The following is a 21,397-nucleotide window of genomic DNA, read 5'->3' as shown; positions in this document are numbered from 1 at the left end:
TACAGCGTCTAATTAAAGGCAAAGCCTTGCTTCCTTGACCACCCACATCACCTTACACAAGCCCAAACCCTATAAACTATTTGTAACATCCTCTTAGAGACATACCCCCATAGTTCCCTATTATATGCCATGTCTCTTGTTGCAACTAGTAAATGAACTTAACTTTGTTCATCTACAGGCAGGTTCCTGGTGGCCTTTGACTGAAAGGCATTGGCAAAGTCACTGTCTTCATGTCGCCCTTATGCAGACTACCATGACCTAATTCCTTTTTACTTATCCAAACTGATTTCTCGCCATTGTTACATTGATTATATTGTTGGTTTCTAGAAACTAGGGACTGGAACTTAATCTGATTGGGTTTTGCTTGTTTGTTCGTTCGCTTTTAGTTTGGCTTAGTTTGGTTTTGGTATGCAGTGTGTAACATAGGCGCCTGGTATTTAATCCAATTAATGTTTGATTATGTGAATAAGTGATTTTTTTTCAGCTCTGCAGGCACGTTTTAAGTCAGGCTCCGCTACCAATATGAAGGATTTAACAACTTCTGAATAAACATTTGAGTGAATAAATTACTTTTTCTGTCAAAGGGTAAAACTTCATTATAGAATCTTAAGTGAATAGAAAATTAATTGCTTCTATAGTCAGAGTAGGACTCTGGGGGATGTGGAACTTACTTTCATATTAATTAGAAAAGATGTCATGAAAAGAAGAGGCCTTTAAGAGATGCCGGTAAAGAAGGAGGACAAGAGGTCATGAGTGTTTTTAATCAGCTTATTAAAGAACTAGTAAACTTCTCTTTCCTGTATACTTTGCTTAAAACTTATGTTAATTATGTTTCTTTTTTTTAATAATACAACTAAATTGCCTTTTTCGACAATTATCTTATTTTTTGAATTATAATTTACATACAATATTATATTAGTTTCGTGTGCCCAGCATAGTGATTTGAATTGCCTTTTATTTTGCACTTGAAGTTATACACTTTAGAATTCATAACTTCCTGATGATCTCAGAATTTTCATGAGCCCATTATATATTTGAAAATGTACAATTCATTGCTCATGCAATGGTTCACTCATGCCTTTACTTGAATTTATGTGTACTAGATACTTTAGAATCTTGAGTAGAAGCTTCTAAACATATGATCATATACGAAATATATACTGAGTAAAGTATTTTTCTCTGTTGAGAAAAAATAATTTCAAAACTGCGTTTTGTTATAAAATATATACTTTTACAATTAAAAATATATCCATATTATACGTATGTATTCATACACATACATATATGATAAACAGAGATACATAAGGAAATAGGCACACATACAGAAAAGCTGGATGAGTTTCTAGAGGAAGAAAGATTATAGAAAGATCTTAATGTCAAGGGCAGATATGTTTTCATGAACAAGGTGATTTGAAAGAGGTTGTTTTAGTCATCGGTACTTAATGCTTTAAGAAGCATTGTACCTGGCAGGAAAAATATTTGGAGCCTTTCATGAAATAAGTTTCTGTAAAGTAGTGAGAGCTAAAATCTGGCTATAGATATTTGGACTAACATTGAAGATGAAATGCATGGAAGAAAATGGGTGTCATCATTGAAGAACATTCAGATAATATTCGTGGCCTTGAAAACAAGGGGGAAGCTTTTATATATATACATATATATATACACACACATATATATGTATGTATATACATATATACATACATATATATGTGTGTGTGTGTGTATATATATATATATATATATATATATATATATATCAATAAATAGAGAGAGTTGGAACCATGGAAGAGGAAGAAAGACTGAAGATGTTGAAACATTTGAAAAACATCTGAGAAAAAAGTAATCCCCAAGTTTCTGAGACCAGTAAAGTGTTGTTACACTTATTCCCTAGTGGATAACAAAACATCCCCACATGTCAGCATAGCCAAAGATTTTGCACAGTCTGGAAATACAGGAACAACTTAATTAGGGTACTTGAAAATACTATAACTCTCTACTTGACAAATGGGAATACTTGTTTATTTGCTACTGAGTCCAAAGAATGCTGCTTAGTACCATAGTCAAAAACACATTCCCTTCTCTTTTGTTCAGTATCAAGTCTACATTTTACAATCTCCAGTATTAATTTGGATCGTAATAATGCGGCTTTAGTTTCTTCCTTATGAGATCAGTGTCTCTGTCGCCTTGGTATTTCATTCCATTTCTGTTAAATTCATCGTCTTCTAGCCTTATGATTTTATGTTGCTTTTTTATGAAGTCCATATCTCAGTGAAGATGCCAGAACTGTTTCCTGAACTTTTGTTTGGTAGACCGCTGTTGGGAGTTTATACTCCCTCTAATTTTTTTCAATATGATATTTTTTCTTTATTCTGTAATAAATGTTACAAGTACCATGCTGGGTTTTTTTTCCCCTTGTTTTCTCTTCCTCAGCCAAGGCAGGATTCTATTAAGTTTTGACTTAATGAACTTTACATGGTACTACTCGTTTTCTATTTGGGTCATTGTTTATTCCTGTTTTCAGGACTACATAACAGTCCTGTTAGAGAGTGAGTTTTGCCCAACTCTCAATCTCATCTGGAGTTTCCAGGAGACTTTCATTGAATCCAACTTTACTTTCCTCAGCTTGTAGCACCTAAACTCATGGGCTGTTTCTGTGACCACTGTATGTATAACTACCAGGATTGTTACACATGTACACCTTCGTAGAGCTTTTGAACAGTGGGTGGAGTGGGGTAGACTGTAATATTGTATACGGAGGCATGATGCTATGATAGACCTCACTTTATTATGCATCTACTATGTACCAGGCACTATTCTAGGCACTGCAGATAGCGTGAAGAAGGAAATGCAAAAGGATACGTGAACTTATACGTTTATATTCCTGTGGGCAAGGTGGAAATTAAGCAGATTAATATGTAAAACGTATAGAATGTTAGTGATAAATGCCAAAGATGAAAATGAAGGGGGAATGAGAGCTAAGGGGTGTGTGTGTGTGTGTGTGTGTGTGTGTGTATGTATAGATAAAGTGGCAGTACAAGGCCTCACTGAGAAAGTGCCATTTAAGTAAAGATCTAATGAGGAATCTACAAATACCTGAGGTAGTACCATTTAAGGCAGAGAGAAGAATAAAATGCATAGCCCGAGGAGGTAGGAGTGTGCCTAGAGTGTCAGAGAAAAACAGAGTGTGTCTGGGGCTGAAATATCAAGGTGTTTAGTAGCAGAAGAAGTCAGAGAGGCTAAGGAGATTAAAGTCAGGTGAAGCCATGGTTAGGCTTTGAGCTTTTACTCAGAGTGAGGAGGGAAGCTTTTGGAGAGTTGAGCTGGCTTTCTCTGTCAGCTGTGTTGAGAATGTATCATTAGGGAGCAAAAACAGGAAACAGGGATACCATTTAGTACGCTATTTTGAAACATCTAGACTCACGAGAGATGATGGAGGTCTTTTGACTAGTGTGGTAGTAGTGAGCACAGTTATAACATTGCTTTCTGGATGTCTTTTGAGGTAAGAACCCATAGGATTTTCTGATGGATTGCCTGTGGGGTTTGAGATAAAGAGTCAAGAAGGATTCGAAGTTGTTGGCCTGAACAAATGGAAATACAGATCGAGGCCTAGAACACACTATATTTAGAGGTCGGGGAGATGAGGAGGAACCAGCATGGGAGACTGAGTAAAGGCAGTCTTTGAGATCAGAGGAAGTTATGTGTTTGTAGTCTAGGAAGCCAAATCAATATTCCCAAGAAGGGGAATCCTCTGAATCAAATTATGGTGATAAATAAGCTGAGGACTGAGAATCAGCCATTGACACTTTCTGAGTGTCAAACAGCAGGTAAGCAGTGGGGACAGAATTCGAACCACCTGAGAACAGAGTGACTCCAAAACTTTTCATTACCTTCTTTCCTGTCTCCTTGCTACCCTAAATTTTCTCATTTGTAATCAACTATCTAGAGATGTGTCTGAAATGAAATTTTCTGGGCTCTTCACTGTCTTGTTCATACTCCTCAAGGCACATTTATGTCAGTTTTTCTCTTAATTTTCCAATATTCCTCTTTAAAATGTTGTTGCTTATCAGAACCCAGGTATCATCTAAACATTGACAAATATGCAGAGGCTACTAACTGCTTCTTTCTCAGACCTGTATCTCTATTTATGCAGCAGTTACTCAGTTTGCAAGTAGTATACATCAGCAATGGGGTACAGTAATTGAGCTGTACACAGTTGCCAATGAGCCTATAGACTGTCGGTGTCCATACCAAGTGACCAGGCATTCCTTCTGATACCTTGGTGCCCATGCTGCATTAATGGGTAAATATTTTGAATACCATCCCTGACTACATCCAAACTATCAGGTTACTTTTACTGTGAGTTGGAATAAGATATGTTCAAATCTGTTTGATTCATCTTCATTGAAATACCCCTAGAAGCAGCAGAGTATGTTTGAAAGAGAGCTTAACTTGTAACTAGATCATCAGGATTCTAATATTCGTCTAAAGCTTTCTACCTCTATGATTCTTTTTTTGGCCACGCCGTGTGGCTTGCGGGATCTTAGTTTCCCGATCAGGACCAGGGATTGAATGCATGCCCCTTGCAATGGAAGTGCAGTATCTTAACCACTGGACCACCAGGAAATTGCCTCTACTTCTATGATCTTGGATTTACGACTTAATCTTATTTGTGCTCAATTTTCTCTTGTGTAAAATAGGATAAAATAATGCTGATTCTATCTCACAGAATTATTATGAAATACATATGAAATCATGTAATACACAGTAATTTGGTACACAGTGTAAGGCATTCCATTTTTATCATGGTTATGTCAGTGTTTTCAAATCTTTCACAGACCTCTCTGTGCCTCGCTTTCCTCCTCTGTCAAATTGGGAGAATAATAGTACCTACTCCAGAGATTACTGTTTTGTTGTGGTGATGATGGTGGTTATTGTTGTTATATAAATTAGAATAATTGGAATAATGTGGCTAACCAAACAAGGTATTCAAGCTCAAATATTACCCCTGAGATATTCAATTATGTTTGTCTCTCTGTTAGTAATACTAATTGATTATTCCATTAGATGCTTAGAATAAAGAGATTATGATCATGACATTAAGGAGGCCATTGATAATCTTTTCATCATTTATAAAGACAAGATGGTGTTCTGATTCTACTCTTCATATAATTTCATATAAAAAACAAAACAAAACTCAATGTAGATAAAATAGAAGCCACTGTGTTAGAAAAGGATAATTCTTAAACTGTTTAACTCAAAGAACACCAGTTTGTTCTCATTGTTCTTGTTGTCATTTTGTTGTAGTACAAGTATTTTTCTTATTTTCTCTTTTTTTTGAGCTGATGTAGTTAAAATTTGAGATGCCCCACATCCCGCTGTAACTCTTGGTAGTTGTAAATATTTGAATATTATATATTTACTTAGAATGTGCTTATTTTTCTCTTCTAAATGCTCAGAGTCCTTTGCAAATAGCGTTTACCTTTTAATGGAGAACAAATTTAAAGTATTGGGAAACGTGTGCCAATTAGATGCTAAGGACAGAGAATTTAGAAGACCAAAGTTGAGAATTAAGAATATGTGAATTTTGGAGCTTCGTCTAGGTTCTTACCTTTAACAGTATATTGTGGCTACTTTATTTTCATGGACATTTCAGTTCAAGTAGCAAGCTAGAACTTTCCTTGGTTCTGTACACACTTGTGTAAACAATTCAGTAATGTCTTTGTGAAGCTCACTTTCAAGATAACCCAGAAGTTTCACCTGCTAATTGATGCGGCATCCTGGGAGCATATAATCCCCAAGCACCATAGTCTGTGTACTTGGAAATTTTCAAGTAGAATCCAAGATAGTAAAATGTTTCTATTACCTTTGGAGTTTTGCTACTGATGACAGGAAACTGAGTTCTCATTTGCTGCCCTTGATGGCATAATTTAAAACGTATATATTCCAGCTAGTCTATAAATACTTTTAAAAAAAGGCTGTCCTTTTATAGTGTTTTATTTCATTTTTTGTGCTAAATTTTAATTTGTTTTCTTGTATATTACAGTTTTTCCTGATTGGATGTATAGTATTGTCTATAGGCTCTTTTAGCATTTTGCACTCTTTGACCTTAAATCCAGTAATTCTAGTTCATGAACTCCTTTTAAAATAAATTTAAAGAGCTCTCTGTTCACTTGTGACTACTTCTTTAAATTGGAGAATCTTTTTAAACATTTAAAAATATATGGATTATTTTATGAGCGTTCCCAGCATTTGGTGTGCTCGGGGAATAGTCCAGTCAAGATGATTACTTACTTCTCTGACAGTGTTTGTGATGTTGCCATATTGTATATATCTATATTTATGTCTACATATCTTATCTGTCTGTCTTTAACTATTTGCTTTCAGAGGGAAGACACTAGATCTGCACTGTGCAATTACAATTGACACTTGACACATTGTAGCTTTTAAAATTTAAGTTAAATTAGATTAAATTAAATTAAAAATTAATATCCCCAGTCATACTTGCCATGTTTTGAGCACTCAGTACCCATGCGTGGCTAGTGGGAGGTATTGGACAGTGCAGATACAGAATATGTCCATCCTTGCAGAAAGTTCTACTGAACATGCTCCACAGAGTGTGCATGTATCAATTATATGCCTCCCACCTGTACTCCAATATTAAACTTCGGAATATTTGTTTAAATGCCTATAGATCTAAAAGTTCTGAAAAACAGTCTGATGTAGAATAACCTCCTGCCACAAACTCAAGTTAAATCTTTGTATAATGCCACTATTAAATCACAAAAATATTGTCTCACTATATGTTAAATACATTATAGCTTGCTTTTTCTGCAGGTTGTTAGGTTTAGGACATATATTGTTATAGCCACAGGTTTTACTGACTATAGTAATATAGTTCTACTGAATCATAGCTTAAAACTGTTGTCTCTGTAGAGACATTATTAGCTAAACTCAGCAGTATCACATGCTACATTTTGTTAAGTAATTGTGTTTTTGTTGTTCAAAAGTTAACTCTGCTAAGGAGAAATGAACAAAGGAATTTAGAAAGCTTTATGAAACTGAATCTTATTTTCCTTGAAATGGGAGTACTTTGACAATCCTAGAGAGAGAAATTAACCCACAGTCTTGTACTTAGATAAATATGGGGGTTTTTTTGGTAAATTATTTATGCTAGTATACTTTCTTCCTATTGTATATACTTACTGGATTTTCTGTTTGATTTTTAATAAAGACTATATACTTATGTTAGGAGCATTATTAGTGTTGTATTTTTAAAAGATAAATTCCATTTTAATTATCTGACACTTTATCATTTCATTGTTATGATTTGCCATTTTTGGTTCTTTTTTTGGGGGGCAGTCTTAACTTATAATGCCTCAGAAACTATTATGTAAAAAAAGTTAAGAGTAGACATCTTATTACAAAGAATAACAATTGAGTATGAAAATGGCTTGTGATTCATTGCCATTTTGATGCTTCTAGTGCCAAGAACTTGAGAAAAAAATCTTTAGATTCACATGATAAGCTGACAGAGTGAAATATCTTAAGGCTTGAAAGGGCAAGTGGAAGTTATAATTACTGTATATTTTCACAATCCTTTTATTGAATACTCACCTTTGCTATCATGCTGCAGGCCATAGAGCGAGAAAAAGCCGAGAAGTTCAGAAAACTGCAAGATGCCAGCAGATCAGCTCAGGCCCTGGTGGAACAGATGCTGAATGGTAATTACACAGAGTTGATTTAGATAATCTTCTTAGGGATTTGATAAGCACATAGGTTCATGTTTATCAGCAGAATTATATCAGACAAGCCCTACCTGAATGAAAATTTAAAGTGAGTTTGTGAGCTTTTATTATTCTTTCTTAATGCTAAGCAAATTATTAGAGGAAATTCAACTTTGAGTCCAATGGAAGAAAATGGCTTGTGGTAGAATATTGTATCAATCTGCTGCTGAGAAATCAGTTTTAGTGCAAATCCTGCTAGCATTTGTCCAAATGATTTAAGAAAACAAGATTTGCAGAAATAATTGGAAATGTAAGCAATCATATAATATATGTAAAGTGATTATAATCTGATTTAAAATAATTTTGCAGTATGTTTTTTCCATACCTGTTTGCTAATAATGTATTTTCTGTGTTGCTTTTCATTTTTTAACATGTTTAAAAGAAAATGTCTCCTCAGGGGAACTTTTGTTTTTTTTTTTTTAACTTCACCTACTTCTGAGTGAGGTAAAAGTACAAAGCTAGCAAAACATATTTTTAAATAATGAATTAAAATTAATTTTTGCTAACACTTGGTACCTCAGAAGCTGTCTGAACAAAATGTTATTGACGTCAATTGTAAACAGACTTTTCAATTGTCATTGTTATACTATTATATTCATTTCTATAAGTATAAGTAGGTGTAAGTAATTTATGAAAATCAGGGGTAATGCTATTTCTAAACAAGGTTTATTTTATTTTTCAAAGGATATGTTTACAAGAATATCATAAGCAAATGTAACAAATGTTTTTGTTATGCATGTCAGCTTTTTCCAGTACCTGCCTGCATTCTGGGGCATAAATTCTGTGTATGAATTATTTTTTGCCTTAATTGCCATGTTGGCATTAAAAAATTCAGTGATCTTCCTAGGAAATCAATTCATTTTCTTCTTCTAACGAGCCCCATGACTGTATTTGGTTAAAAATAAAAACAAGCAAATATGACAGCTGACGATTGGGTTAACAAGTTAATGAATATATAGAAGATGAAAAAAAGATTGCTTTTTATTTTTTTTTAAATTAAAAATTTTTTTTTTTTTTTGCGGTACGCGGGCCTCTCACTGTTGTGGCCTCTCCCATTACGGAGCACAGGCTCCGGATGCGCAGGCTCAGCGGCCATGGCTCACGGGCCCAGCTGCTCCGCGGCATGTGGGATCTTCCCGGACCGGGGCACGAACCCGTGTCCCCTGCATCGGCAGGCGGACTCTCAACCACTGCACCACCAGGGAAGCCCCAAGGTTGTTTTTTAGATGCATGTTTGCTGGATGGTTTAACTGATGAGTTTGACAACGGCATATTCATGTTAAATAAAATTATATGATCTAAAAAAAATCCTTAAACTATTATATAATTTCCCCCTAGGAACTACATTATCACTTTTTCATTTTTATAAAGTGATGTAAAATCTATACTTTTAAATAATCTCTACTTTTAAATGGCCTCATTTCATAATCAAATATCAAGTATACCTTAACTCAGATTATCTGATAGTAGCATAAACTGAATTATTCAAAAAGAAGTTAAAATTTAGAAATGAAGGTAATGATTTTTTGTGATGAAATTACATACAGGGTTAAAATGATCATATGATTAGTGATAACATAATTTTCTAGATTATTTCCCTTATAGCTTTAAATTTTGGAATCATGAAGAAAAATCAGGACATATACTAGGTCTGTAATAAATATTAATTGACTGATTAAATTCTGTTTAGCAAAGCAAAATTAAGGCAATAATTGAGATAACGACATTGGTAATTTTGGTCAGAAGATAATAATACTTCTGAAGGAAAATTATAATTTCTGTAGAAAGCGAAGCACAGTAAGGGGTAGGGGTGCGATGTGAGACATTCCTCATTGGTTGACTATATTGATCAAATTTTACGCTTCTCATTTGTTACGCTAATAAAGATTTGGTCTAAGTGATATGTGATTAGGTTCAAAATTGGGCTATAACTAGAGCATAGATACTTCTGCTCTGCTCCATTTAATCAAACAATTTACATAATTACTAAAAAGTAGATTCCAAGATTCAAACTTATATTTTGTTCCTTTTTGTTTTGTCTTTCACAGAAGAAATTACATAGTATTTATTTTACGTGATTGTTTGAGCAAATTGTGAGTTAAGCCAGATGCACAATATGTGCCTGGAGTACCTCTCCAGGTATATTTCAGAGGGCCCCCCCCAACCCTATATTACAATTGCTCCACCAACATAGAGCCAAAAACTAGAGTTTACTGATGTGGTTCATGAAGTTGAAAGACAAATTGAGGTTTCTCTAAACCAGATTTCCCAACAGTTATCTCAGTAAAGCTCTTAAATTTACAAGTTCAGAATTTCCTTTCTCAAGTGTGGCTGTGGAGTTGTAATAAAACTCATAACCATATAAAACATACACATTCTTGTTCTTTTGTTTATAGAAAGGAAAATGACAGCTGAATCATGGTACTTCATTTATGACCTCATGTAAATGTCTATTCATTTAACCACATATCTTATCCTTAAAAATTAAGATAAAGGCAGATCATTCTTGTACGATGTTATAATGTTATGCAAGTAATACAAATATATATACATTCTATGTATGTTTTCCCATGACAACAACTTTTAACATATATTCATAGTTTAAAAGTATGTATGGAGATGAGCATAAATATAGCTATTTTATATATATATATATATAAAATATTTTTTTTTTTTTTTTTTTTTTTTTTGCGGTATGCGGGCGTCTCACTGTTGTGGCCTCTCCTGTTGTGGAGCACAGGCTCCGGACACGCAGGCTCAGTGGCCATGGCTCACGGGCCCAGCCGCTCCGCGGCATGTGGGATCTTCCCGGACCGGGGCACGAACCTGTGTCGCCTGCATTGGCAGGCGGACTCTCAACCACTGCGCCACCAGGGAAGCCCCTAGCTATTATATTTTAAAGAAAGCATTTCATAAGCTATGTTTTATATATGTGTATACACACAAACACACACACAGGAAACTGAATTTTCTACTTAGAATAATTTGCCATAAGATTAGAGCATGTTTTAAAAGTATCTAGAATGATTTTGGAACTCTTAATTTTTCCTTCAGAATGAAACTCTAAGACATGCAAAAAAATTCCTCACTGCTTATATTTTACCTCACTTTTAACCACAAATGGTATATCAAACATATTTTCAAATCACTTTTGCCCATTTTTAAATAGCTACTGAAAGCATACATTTTTAGCACCACTTAAGAAATGCAGAAAACAAAATCTGTTAGTCCTTAAGGCATTTCTTGAATGAATTTAAGAAAGGTGCTGAGAAACAGGGAGTGGAGTAGGGTCTTAAAATGGTTAAAAATGCAGAGGTTACCATGTTGCCAATGTAGAAGAAATGGCTTTCATTCGATGTTGCAAGGTTGTGTTAAAAATCAGTTGCATGTCCTGAAAACACTGTTTCTCGTAGCACATTTAGTTTTGCACGATTACATAGACGTTATGATCAATTAGAAGGTAATTTCTGTTTTGGCTGCATTTTATCAAATGCAAAGTGTTATATGAAGAATATTAAAATACAGTTAATATTAAATATACTGTAAGTTTTAGTATCAACTATGTTGTGAATTTTGCAGTAGAATGATTTATATTTGAATAATATGCAGGGATATTCAGTAAGAGATTATTATTAATTTGTTTGGATTTAAATCAAAAAAGAGATTGCGTAAATTATTTGCATACATTAAAGCTATACATGAACATTTTCCTTACAGGTGTCCCAGTTCATTTAGAAGAATGTAAAGGATCTTCATGATCATAATAGACTAAATTGGGAGGCTACAGTGCTACTAACAGAGAGTGTTATCTAAAAAATGTATTTTTGGGACTTTGACATGGAATTTTGGTATAATTTTGACTGATTTATCTCTTTAACTTTTTTTTTTTTTTGCAGTATACGGGCCTTTAACTTTTTTTTTAAACTAACATTAATTTGTTGCTCCTATATCAAAATCAATTGATTGGATAAGTATGGGGAATAGTGTGATAAAGTGTTGGATGGTGGAGAGGTCCTCCTCTTACTGGAGAAATTTTTCACAGGTAGAACCTTTATGAAGCTTATTGTCAGTATATAAGATTAGTATCACAGCCTTAGTCTCAACAAATTATTCACATCCTAGAACTTTAATGAGAGTAAATGGGAGACTAGATAGGGTACCTAGTGATGTACTTATGTTTCTGGTAGCTGTGTTATACTGAGAAGGAGAATTTCCAAAATTTTATTTATTTACATTTTAAAAGTATACAATGTAACCTTCTTTAAGATTTATTTTTATATTTAAGCACAAAATGACATAAAATAAAATTTTAGAGAATTTTAGCAACTAAATACGGTAAAGAATCTTGCTACTGTATCAATAGTATTGATTATTAATTAATCTGGATTCCTAAGATTTTATTTTACTTTTTTAACTGATCTGCATACTTTAGAGCAAAAGATTTTCATCTTTTGAGTGAGATTATGGGACTTCAGGACAATCTAGAACATTTTTATACCTAAAAATGTGCTTACTTGTTTTTATCTATTTACAGTTAGACTTCATTTTTAATTCTTTTTGTAAAATAATGTTCTTGATTCAAATATATAGTCTCCTTATCAGTCAGATATTACAAAAAAAACCCTGGTTTCAATAAATCGTTTTCCTTTATTAATATTGAAATTACCAAAAATGTTATATCAGAACATTAATTTGATGGGTCCAAGATGGCAGACAAGTCGACTTTTTCCACTAGACCTTGAGCCTCAGTATATGCTCACATCAGCAAGCTAAATAACACACTCACAGGTGCCATGACAGTTCCAAAACAGTAAGGATCAAAAAATTGGGTGGTGGCCCAATTTCTGGAAATCCCCGCCCCTTCCTAAAAAGCTGGAATACTCCTCCCACTCATTAGCCTATGAAATTACCCACTCATATAAAAACTGACAACCCCATACCCTGGTGCATTTCTCACCATCTGAGATGGTCCACACTCTGTCTGTGGAGTATGTTTCTCCTAAGTCCACTCTCACCTTCTGAGATGGCCCACACTCTGTCTGTGGAGGGTGTTTCTCTCTAAATAAATCCACTTCTTACCTATCACAAACAAACAAACATTCATTTGAAAACATAAGCATAGCTCAATTTCCCCTTTCTTAAGCTATAAAATGGTTTCACCACAATTTCCAGAGGAGATACTATAATTATCTAATGGGGTTCGTGATGTTTTCTACATTAAATTGTGCTTCACTTTGAATTTCTAATTGTAGTTTTCTGTGTGTTCATTAAGAGCCTGAAGACAATCACATTAAGGAAATGTTTAAATAATAGTAGTAATTGTTAGTATATCAGGCTAAAAGAACGTTTCAAAACCATCATCCGATGAGTGTTATAGTGTTTAAGGTGATACCTAATAGTAAGTCTGCTAAGGATCGTAATTAAATAGCACAGACTGATAACACAGACAAGGGCTCCTTTTATCTATAATATTAAGTATGGAACTGTAACTTAGTATTTTGGTTTAAAGTTCATTAAGTACTTTACATGAATGGTGTTATTTGAATTTCGACAGAACTTTGTCAGATGGGTAAGGGCAGGGATTGGGGTCAGTTTGGCTCACCTCAGAGGCAAACCTCCCATTATCTTTTCACATCATTGTGAAGGATTTTCAGTGGCAGTAACTATTCTAATTGTGTATTTTAATGGGAAGAGATTTTGTAGCTGCTCTGTACATCATTGGGGCATGGAAATGGTACTGTGTGCAGTGGTTCATCCTCTCCACCATGAATGAGTAGCTTTCCATGGTTGTACCCATTTCCTCTTCTCTTACTTTTTCCTGAGTTCTGGGCAGTTTGATTTATGTTTCCTGTTTTTCCATGTGACACTTGAGAAAATGGTCTGCACAGAGTTCACACTCAATAAATGTTGTTAATTGACAGACACATTTTTCTTCGTTTAATCTCCAAAGGAAAAGACTCTGTGCCCAGTGTGTGTGTATGGGTGTGTGAAGGGAGGAAATTTAAGTGATCACTGTTGTTGTGGAAAATTAGTCACAAAAACAAATAGACATTTCTCCAAAGAAGATATACAGATTGCCAACAAACAGATGAAAGAATGCTCAGCATCATTAATCATCAGAGAAATGCAAATCAAAACTACAATGAGATATCATCTCACACCAGTCAGAATGACCATCATCAAAAAATCTACAAACAATAAATGCTGGAGAGGGTGTGGAGAGAAGGGAACACTCTTGCACTGCTGGTGGGAATGTGAATTGGTACAGCCACTATGGAGAACAGTATGGAGGTTCCTTAAAAAACTGCAAATAGAACTACCACACGACCCAGCAATCCCACTACTGGGCATATACCCTGAGGAAACCATAATTCAAAAAGAGTCATGTACCAAAATGTTCATTGCAGCTCTATTTACAATAGCCCAGAGATGGAAACAACCTAAGTGCCCATCATCGGATGAATGGATAAAGAAGATGTGGCACATATACACAATGGAATATTACTCAGCCATAAAAAGAAATGAAATTGAGCTATTTGTAATGAGGTGGATGGACCTAGAGTCTGTCATACAGAGTGAAGTAAGTCAGAAAGAGAGAGGCAAATACTGTATGCTAACACATATATATGGAATCTAAAAAAAAAAAAAAAAGGTCATGCAGAACCTAGGGGCAAGACGGGAATAAAGATGCAGACCTACTAGAGAATGGACTTGACGATACGGGTAGGGGGAAGGGTAAGCTGGGACAAAGTGAGAGAGTGGCATGGACATATATACACTACCAAACGTAAAATAGATAGCTAGTGGGAAGCAGCCGCATAGCACAGGGAGATCAGCTCGGCGCTTTGTGACCACCTAGAGGGGTGGGATAGGGAGGGTGGGAGGGAGGGAGACGCAAGAGGGAAGAGATATGGGGACATATGTATATGTATAACTGAGTTACTTTGTTATAAAGCAGAAACTAACACACCATTGTAAAGCAGTTATACTCTAGTAAAGATGTTAAAAAAAATATAAGTAGGAATGTGACTTTTTGCTCTTACCATTCAATACTGTTTAGAAAGAGAAAAAATGAAAAAAGTTATATTCATAAATTTATGTATTCTTATTAGGGATATGAATTTTATGTCAACCTATTTTTAAAAGCTGTTTTTAAAATAAGATGACATGGCAGTTGTATAAAAGTTAGTGTCACCAGAAACACCTCTAGAATTAGCCTATAATACTCAGACCTCATTTTCATGGACTCTAATTAAATTTCTGTCACATTTTAGGCTGTTATATTGAATGCCAAATGTATTTGCAATGACCCTCATTTAATATGCAACAAAAATAGGGACTGTTTATTAGCAACTTTATTTTAAGTTTTCATTCCAAATATTCTCCTAATTCAAGAGCTCTGAAAACACAGGTTTTTGCATTATTCTACCCTGACATTATGGCTAATGCTGAATATACTCGATGAGGAATACTTCACTTTAAGTGGCAGTTTTGAAGTACTTCCATGGAAGGTGGTGCACAATTAAAATTATTCTAACAGTCTGTTATGCACTGTACACAAGTAATAAAATTAATGGATGCACTTCAAGTAATGATCCATTTCCTCTGGGTGCAATATATTTATTCATAGACTATTTCAGGGGTTGTTTAGAATATGAGATGTGAATGGATTATGATCCATTATCCCTGAGATTCTAATGTGCTGCTACAAAATGGTTTCCATAAGTATTGTTCATAATGCCTGGTGAGTTAGTGTTTGTATTCTTAAGTAGCTAACAAAAACTTAGAAAAACAGATGCTCAAATGATTGATACTTAAAACTTTGCAGATATTTATACTTACCAACTGTCATGAAACTTAAAATTTTCAGTTAAGAAGCATAGTTCTATGAAATACACATAAAACAATTATATATAATAATAAAATTATTCATAGTATTTGCTGGGGAAACAGTACCTTTATTCTGCAAAAGTTTTAAGGGACTTTCTCTTAATCTCATTAGTACTGGATAATAGATGGCCAGTTAATTGATGAAGTTGAAGTAATGGCATTTCTAATTTTAGTTTGAGAGACACACGTTAAGTAATGTGACATGGGACAGTGCTGTTGATCCCTCCCCCAAGTATTTTAAAGCAAACTTGAAGCAAGAGGGACTGCATGCGTCTTGTGTTTGGCTTTTCGTGTCTGTGGCTATTGCTCCCCTAATGTTTGTATTCGTATGAAGTAAGATATCGATTTGGTGTTGGGTGAGTTCACAAGTAAAGTGTATTTATTTCATACCTACTCTAAGCTGAGAATTCTATCAGATACTGCCAGTGGAGAGATTTTTCTTAGGGGGGTTTATAGTTTAGAAAGACAGGTTATACTCTAGTTGAGCAGGAAGCATATTCATATATGAAATAATACAGTATTTCCATACAAATCATTAATAAAATGTCTGATTTTCTGCAGTCAAAATCATATCTTCACCAGTGACATCTAGAAATTTCTGTTTTTAACTTTTAGCATGGCTATCCTGTGTAACTTTAATTTCAAATGATTACAGATTTATGACCAATTATTCCAAGATTCCCTAATAAACTTATGGATTCATCACTGATTGATATAATTTCTCTTAAAAGTATATAAATATACTTTCTATATCCCATATTAGTGCCATATTATATAAAATTACTATCTTTAAAAAATATTTATTATTTTTCATAAATGACCCTTTTCAGTAATTAAAAAGACTCCCCCCTCCCTAATTTACCATTTGAAAGATCTGGTTTCTTTTCCTTGTTTCCTACATGTTCTTTTTCATTTCTTTATATTAACATTGACTAATATTTATTGGTTGTCTAGTATATGTCATGCTTGGTGTAACAATTCATATATGTTAACTAAGAACACTGATAGGTGTCCATGAGGTCAGTTGTATTTTTTTAACTTTGTATTTCATATTGGAGTATAATTGATTAACAATGTTGTGTTAGTTTCAGGTGTACAGCCGAGTGATTCAGTTATACATACACATGTATCTACTCTTTTTCAAATTCCTTTCCCATTTAGGGTATTACAGAATATTGAGCAGAGTTCCCTGTGCTATACAGTAGGTCCTTGTTGGTTATCTATTTTAAATATAGCTATGTGTACATGTCAATTCTCAATCTATGGATAAGGAAAATGAGGCCCAGTGTGATTACCTAACTGAACCCAGTTCACTCATTTAGTAAAGCAGTGGTGGGGGCCAGGGACCAAATTTGAACTCAGGTCTGCCTAAATACCGGAGCTTTTGCTGTGAACTTTTATACCCTTTTGCCTGCATTTACCATTTATCCTAATAAGGAGATCCTTCTTTTACCTATTATTATATTTTAATTCCCTTTATTCGGTTATAAAAATCAGTATGCTTTTAAGTGGAGAGTATGTAGATTTCATAGTGGATTTGTACTAAATTCACTTTTCTCATTTATATTAATTCCTTTTGCCTCAGTGTTTAGCATCTGGACATTTTTGGGGCACGACATATTGAACTGATAGTTTTGGGTAGTGAATAAGGAGTCATTAAATTCTAGCTCTGGATTTTAATAGGTACCATAGAACTTATTGATACTTCATTATAGTTTGATTTGTATTTTGCTGTTTAAATTAACATGCATTATTATTAAAATTAATTTATGATTTTATTTTTCCAATTGCTAAGGGGTTTTCATATGGTTGACCTCAGGGACGGTGAGACAATTTTCTCTGTATTCCCTTATCATTTGGACAAATGCTAAATAAATTCAATCCAGCATCGTTCCATCAGTACTTTTAATTTACTTTAGCATCTCTTGTTTGCCTGTCATGGACTTGGACTACTAAGGACTGACTTCCTTCTTCTAAGTGCCTATTCACATTTAATATATGCTGAAAATATTTCTCCTAAACATCTGGTCATTTAGATCCATGGCACATTTTTGAATCATTTTCTAACATAATTTACAATTTCTACCCTGTGTACTTTTAAATTGTTCCCTTTCATTTTCCAGCAATAATATCAGCATTTTATTGTAGTATTTTTTCTCAAACTGAGTGCCTATATGACCGGAGATTTGGATTCTTCCCTTATACTTTGTGACAAACATGATCATTTTACAACTATAGTTTCTTAGTGGCATCCCTCAGAACATATTTTAGTATAATTCTTGGTCACTGCTCAAAACCAAATTATCCCAAACAGAATATCCCACAACACATCCAGATGTCTCAATAAAACCAGTCACTTCCTTAGCTGTTAGGGAGGGTATTAGAGGAATATTTAGCTCCTGCAAACCATGGGCTGTCTTTTATAGCTGTATATATAGAAATATACATATATTAACTTTTTACTCTTCAGTTTTTCAATTAATTTTTTTTTTTTTTCGGTACGCGGGGCCTCTCACTGTTGTGGCCTCTCCCGTTGCGGAGCACAGGCTCCGGACGCGCAGGCTCAGCGGCCATGGCTCACGGGTCCAGCCGCTCCGCGGCACGTGGGATCCTCCCAGACCGGGGCACAAACCCGTGTCCCCTGCATCGGCAGGCGGACTCTCAACCACTGCGCCACCAGGGAAGCCCTTAAATTAATTTTTTTCAAAAATATATCAGGCAAAGAAGGAGGAAAAAGATCGTTGCCGACGATATTTGCGAAGTTTGTTTTCTCCAATGTCATCCTGGCTAGTGTCAAATTCTGAAATGAGCCAAGTTAGAGTTGTGTTTGAAATGGATTGAGAGACGTGGTTTGGCAGCATGACAGAATTACAACAAAATGAAAATTAGGTATCTGAGCAGAGGAACGTAAAGGAGAATAAAATTGTTGACTTCAAATCCATGTCTTTTTATTCTTTAAAAAGAGTGAAGTGGGAGGCATGTACAAGTTAGCAGAACCACAAGGCCTTACATTTGCTAGAGATGGTCTTCACTTTTTAATAACGTAATAACTTGTCAGGTAACTAAATCACATTACCAGAAAGTTGTGTAAAATGGACATTCATAAAAGAAGATTCTCCTAGACAACTTGGTCTTCACTAAATCATTTTACCCCTAAAATACTTTAACTTAGAGGAAGAATCTTACAGTGAGCTTATGATCCCTTTTGAGATCTGCAAGTATATGTAGGAATAGGAAACATTTGAATATTCATTGTTTCAGAAATATTAGAAAGTTAGTGCTATCATAGCTACGTTTTAACATGCATATCATATTTAATATATTTATATAGTGTAATTTATTAAAGAACTTACTATGTAAACTGTGTGTGTAAGAACATTACATATTATGAACTTTAGAGAGTTAATAATGTGATATTGCTGTACTTGCATTGGATTGGCATCAGTCATATATCACATTTTGACAAAATTTAAATAAGATGGTATATGTTAAAAGACATAGCATATTCCCTAAAACGTACTAGATTTTCCAGAAGGCTGAAGTTGATAATGATATGCTTATGTTTCCATTTTGCCCTTGATAGACTTTTTCTGCTTTAATATTTCTATCGATGATTTTAAAACTTTCAGATCAACTTCCACATTTGTAAATGACATGTAAATAATTTGAAAACCTTTTTTCTAATTAGAAAGATTATTTTTCCTAATGCTTGTTTCCTTTCTTTGGACTCATGGGAAATCCGCTTATTTCTGGCTTTCTGTAGCATGAACAGAGAATTACTGATTTTTTTATACATACTCACTTTTTTCCTTTTTTTAAAAATCCAAATAATAACATTTCAACTAATTCAAAGGCGTTTTAAAAAATAAAAATGTATGTTACTTTTTAGAAGTACAGTTTAATAATATACATGATACTTAACATTTATTTGGAAGTATCCAAAAAGTTATTTGTCTGTAATCTTCCATCCCCACCATCAGAGCTTTGACCATTTTTTTTAAATTTAAATATTTTCTACTCTTCTACATCTTATGTATCCTTATTTAGTACTTTGCTATATTCATATTCTTTGATAAGATGCAATTCTAGTAATTTACAGTCAATAATCAGAAATTGTGGTATTTTAACTTCTTTATCAGTAAATAAATGATTTGTTTGAAATCATTCAGATGATGATAGTTTGGAACTTGAGTCACTGTTGGTTTTCAGATAATGTCTTTCATTCTGTGGCTTCAGTGGATATATTTATAAAATATGTCTTTCTAGAGGGTGTTAATGCTGACAGTATCAAACAAGCCTCAGAACAACTGAACAGCCGGTGGATAGAGTTCTCCCAGTTGCTAAGTGAGAGACTTAACTGGCTGGAGTATCAGAACAACATCATCACTTTCTATAATCAGCTACAACAATTGGAGCAGATGACAACTACTGCAGAAAACTGGTTGAAAACCCAACCCACTACCACATCAGAGCCAACAGCAGTTAAAAGCCAGTTGAAAAGTTGTAAGGTAAGACTGTTTCCTCCTATTTGGAGCATGATCAATAGAAATTTCTTGGAAATTTCCAGAAGAATAGCAAATTATTTAATGATAAAATTTCCCTCTTAAGGGTTTAATTAAACACAGTAAAGATCAAGATATAAGTGAGGAAAATGAGTTTAAATAGGTAACATATGGATGCCTGAATCCCCAAAAACTTAGTTACACATAGTTAATTGATTTTGTCAGTTTTCAAAATGGTGAGGCAGTGTTGGAGTATAGGAAGCACACGTGTCCTATGGAAAATGGACAGTAATTTGGAACTGTCCAATTCTTATGGCAGCTCAGGTGAATTTCAGAGCAAAACACAGTCATATGTTCAAAATGTGGAATCCACACAAACAGAAGCAGCTGATGTACAGTATAATTGGATATATGAGGAAAATCTTTAAAACTGACAGTCCATTAAATTAGGATACTTCGAGGAAGGTTCCTTTACAAAAATAGTTTTTATATGTACTTGGAGTATAGAGGAACCTCAAGGGATAGTACAGTAACCCAGCATCAATGCTGTTACTATACTTAAGAAGGATCAGGGAGCGAGAAGTTACAGAAACCCAGAAGGAGAGTCAGATGCTCATTGTAAAGGCAGCTTTAAGAGCCAGTCCAAGTACCAACACAGGAGTGGGGCCAGAAAAATAAACACCCTACTTTGCTCTCCTCCCTGCCTCCAGAATCTGAACAGGGGCCCCCATCAACTAAACTTAATCAGAAGGCAGGCGACAAGGAGCTTTAATCTATAAATGTCATTCTCCTGGGTCACAGGAGAAGGGTGGGCAGTATATCTGGAGGGGCAGACAAGACACAGCACACACAAAAGGGCCTGAGAAAGACACTAAATGAGTATTCTGCACATGTAAATAAACAAGATATATCAATATAAACAACTTGAACTTTTTGCATAGTTACTACAAACTGTTACTATGCATAGTTACCCTTTTCATGGGAAGTGGGAAATTGATTAGAGGATAGATGAAAAGGTTTCCAGGATGAACCTTAATGGTAAACTGAGATGACTGGGCTTAATTTAAAAAGCAATGAATGAGGGTTAATCTGCATACTTTGAAAACAGTGGTTTAAATAATGGAAGACTGGAGATGGAGAGGCAACAGGGTTGGTTTGGAGGTGGTATTGAATCCAGAAAGTGAGGGGAAATTCAAAGCTATTTTGAAGGGAAAATCA

The 21,397-nt window shown here is 34.5% G+C and overlaps 1 protein-coding gene across 1 annotated transcript in view; it reads left to right on the top strand.

The window, feature by feature from the left end:
• DMD (dystrophin) overlaps positions 1 to 21,397 on the top strand; it is a 2,035,184-nt gene that overhangs the window by 612,652 nt on the left and 1,401,135 nt on the right. The window contains exons 19-20 of the mRNA XM_065901098.1: positions 7,637 to 7,724; positions 19,944 to 20,185. Coding sequence (XP_065757170.1) covers positions 7,637 to 7,724; positions 19,944 to 20,185 — 330 coding nt within the window. The remainder of the gene's footprint in view (positions 1 to 7,636; positions 7,725 to 19,943; positions 20,186 to 21,397) is intronic.

Source organism: Phocoena phocoena, chromosome X (genome assembly GCF_963924675.1).
Source record: "Phocoena phocoena chromosome X, mPhoPho1.1, whole genome shotgun sequence".
In the NCBI taxonomy this organism is placed as follows: Eukaryota; Metazoa; Chordata; class Mammalia; order Artiodactyla; family Phocoenidae; genus Phocoena; species Phocoena phocoena.
Note: the sequence above shows the minus strand (reverse complement) of the source record. Positions and strands in the feature narration are given on the sequence as shown.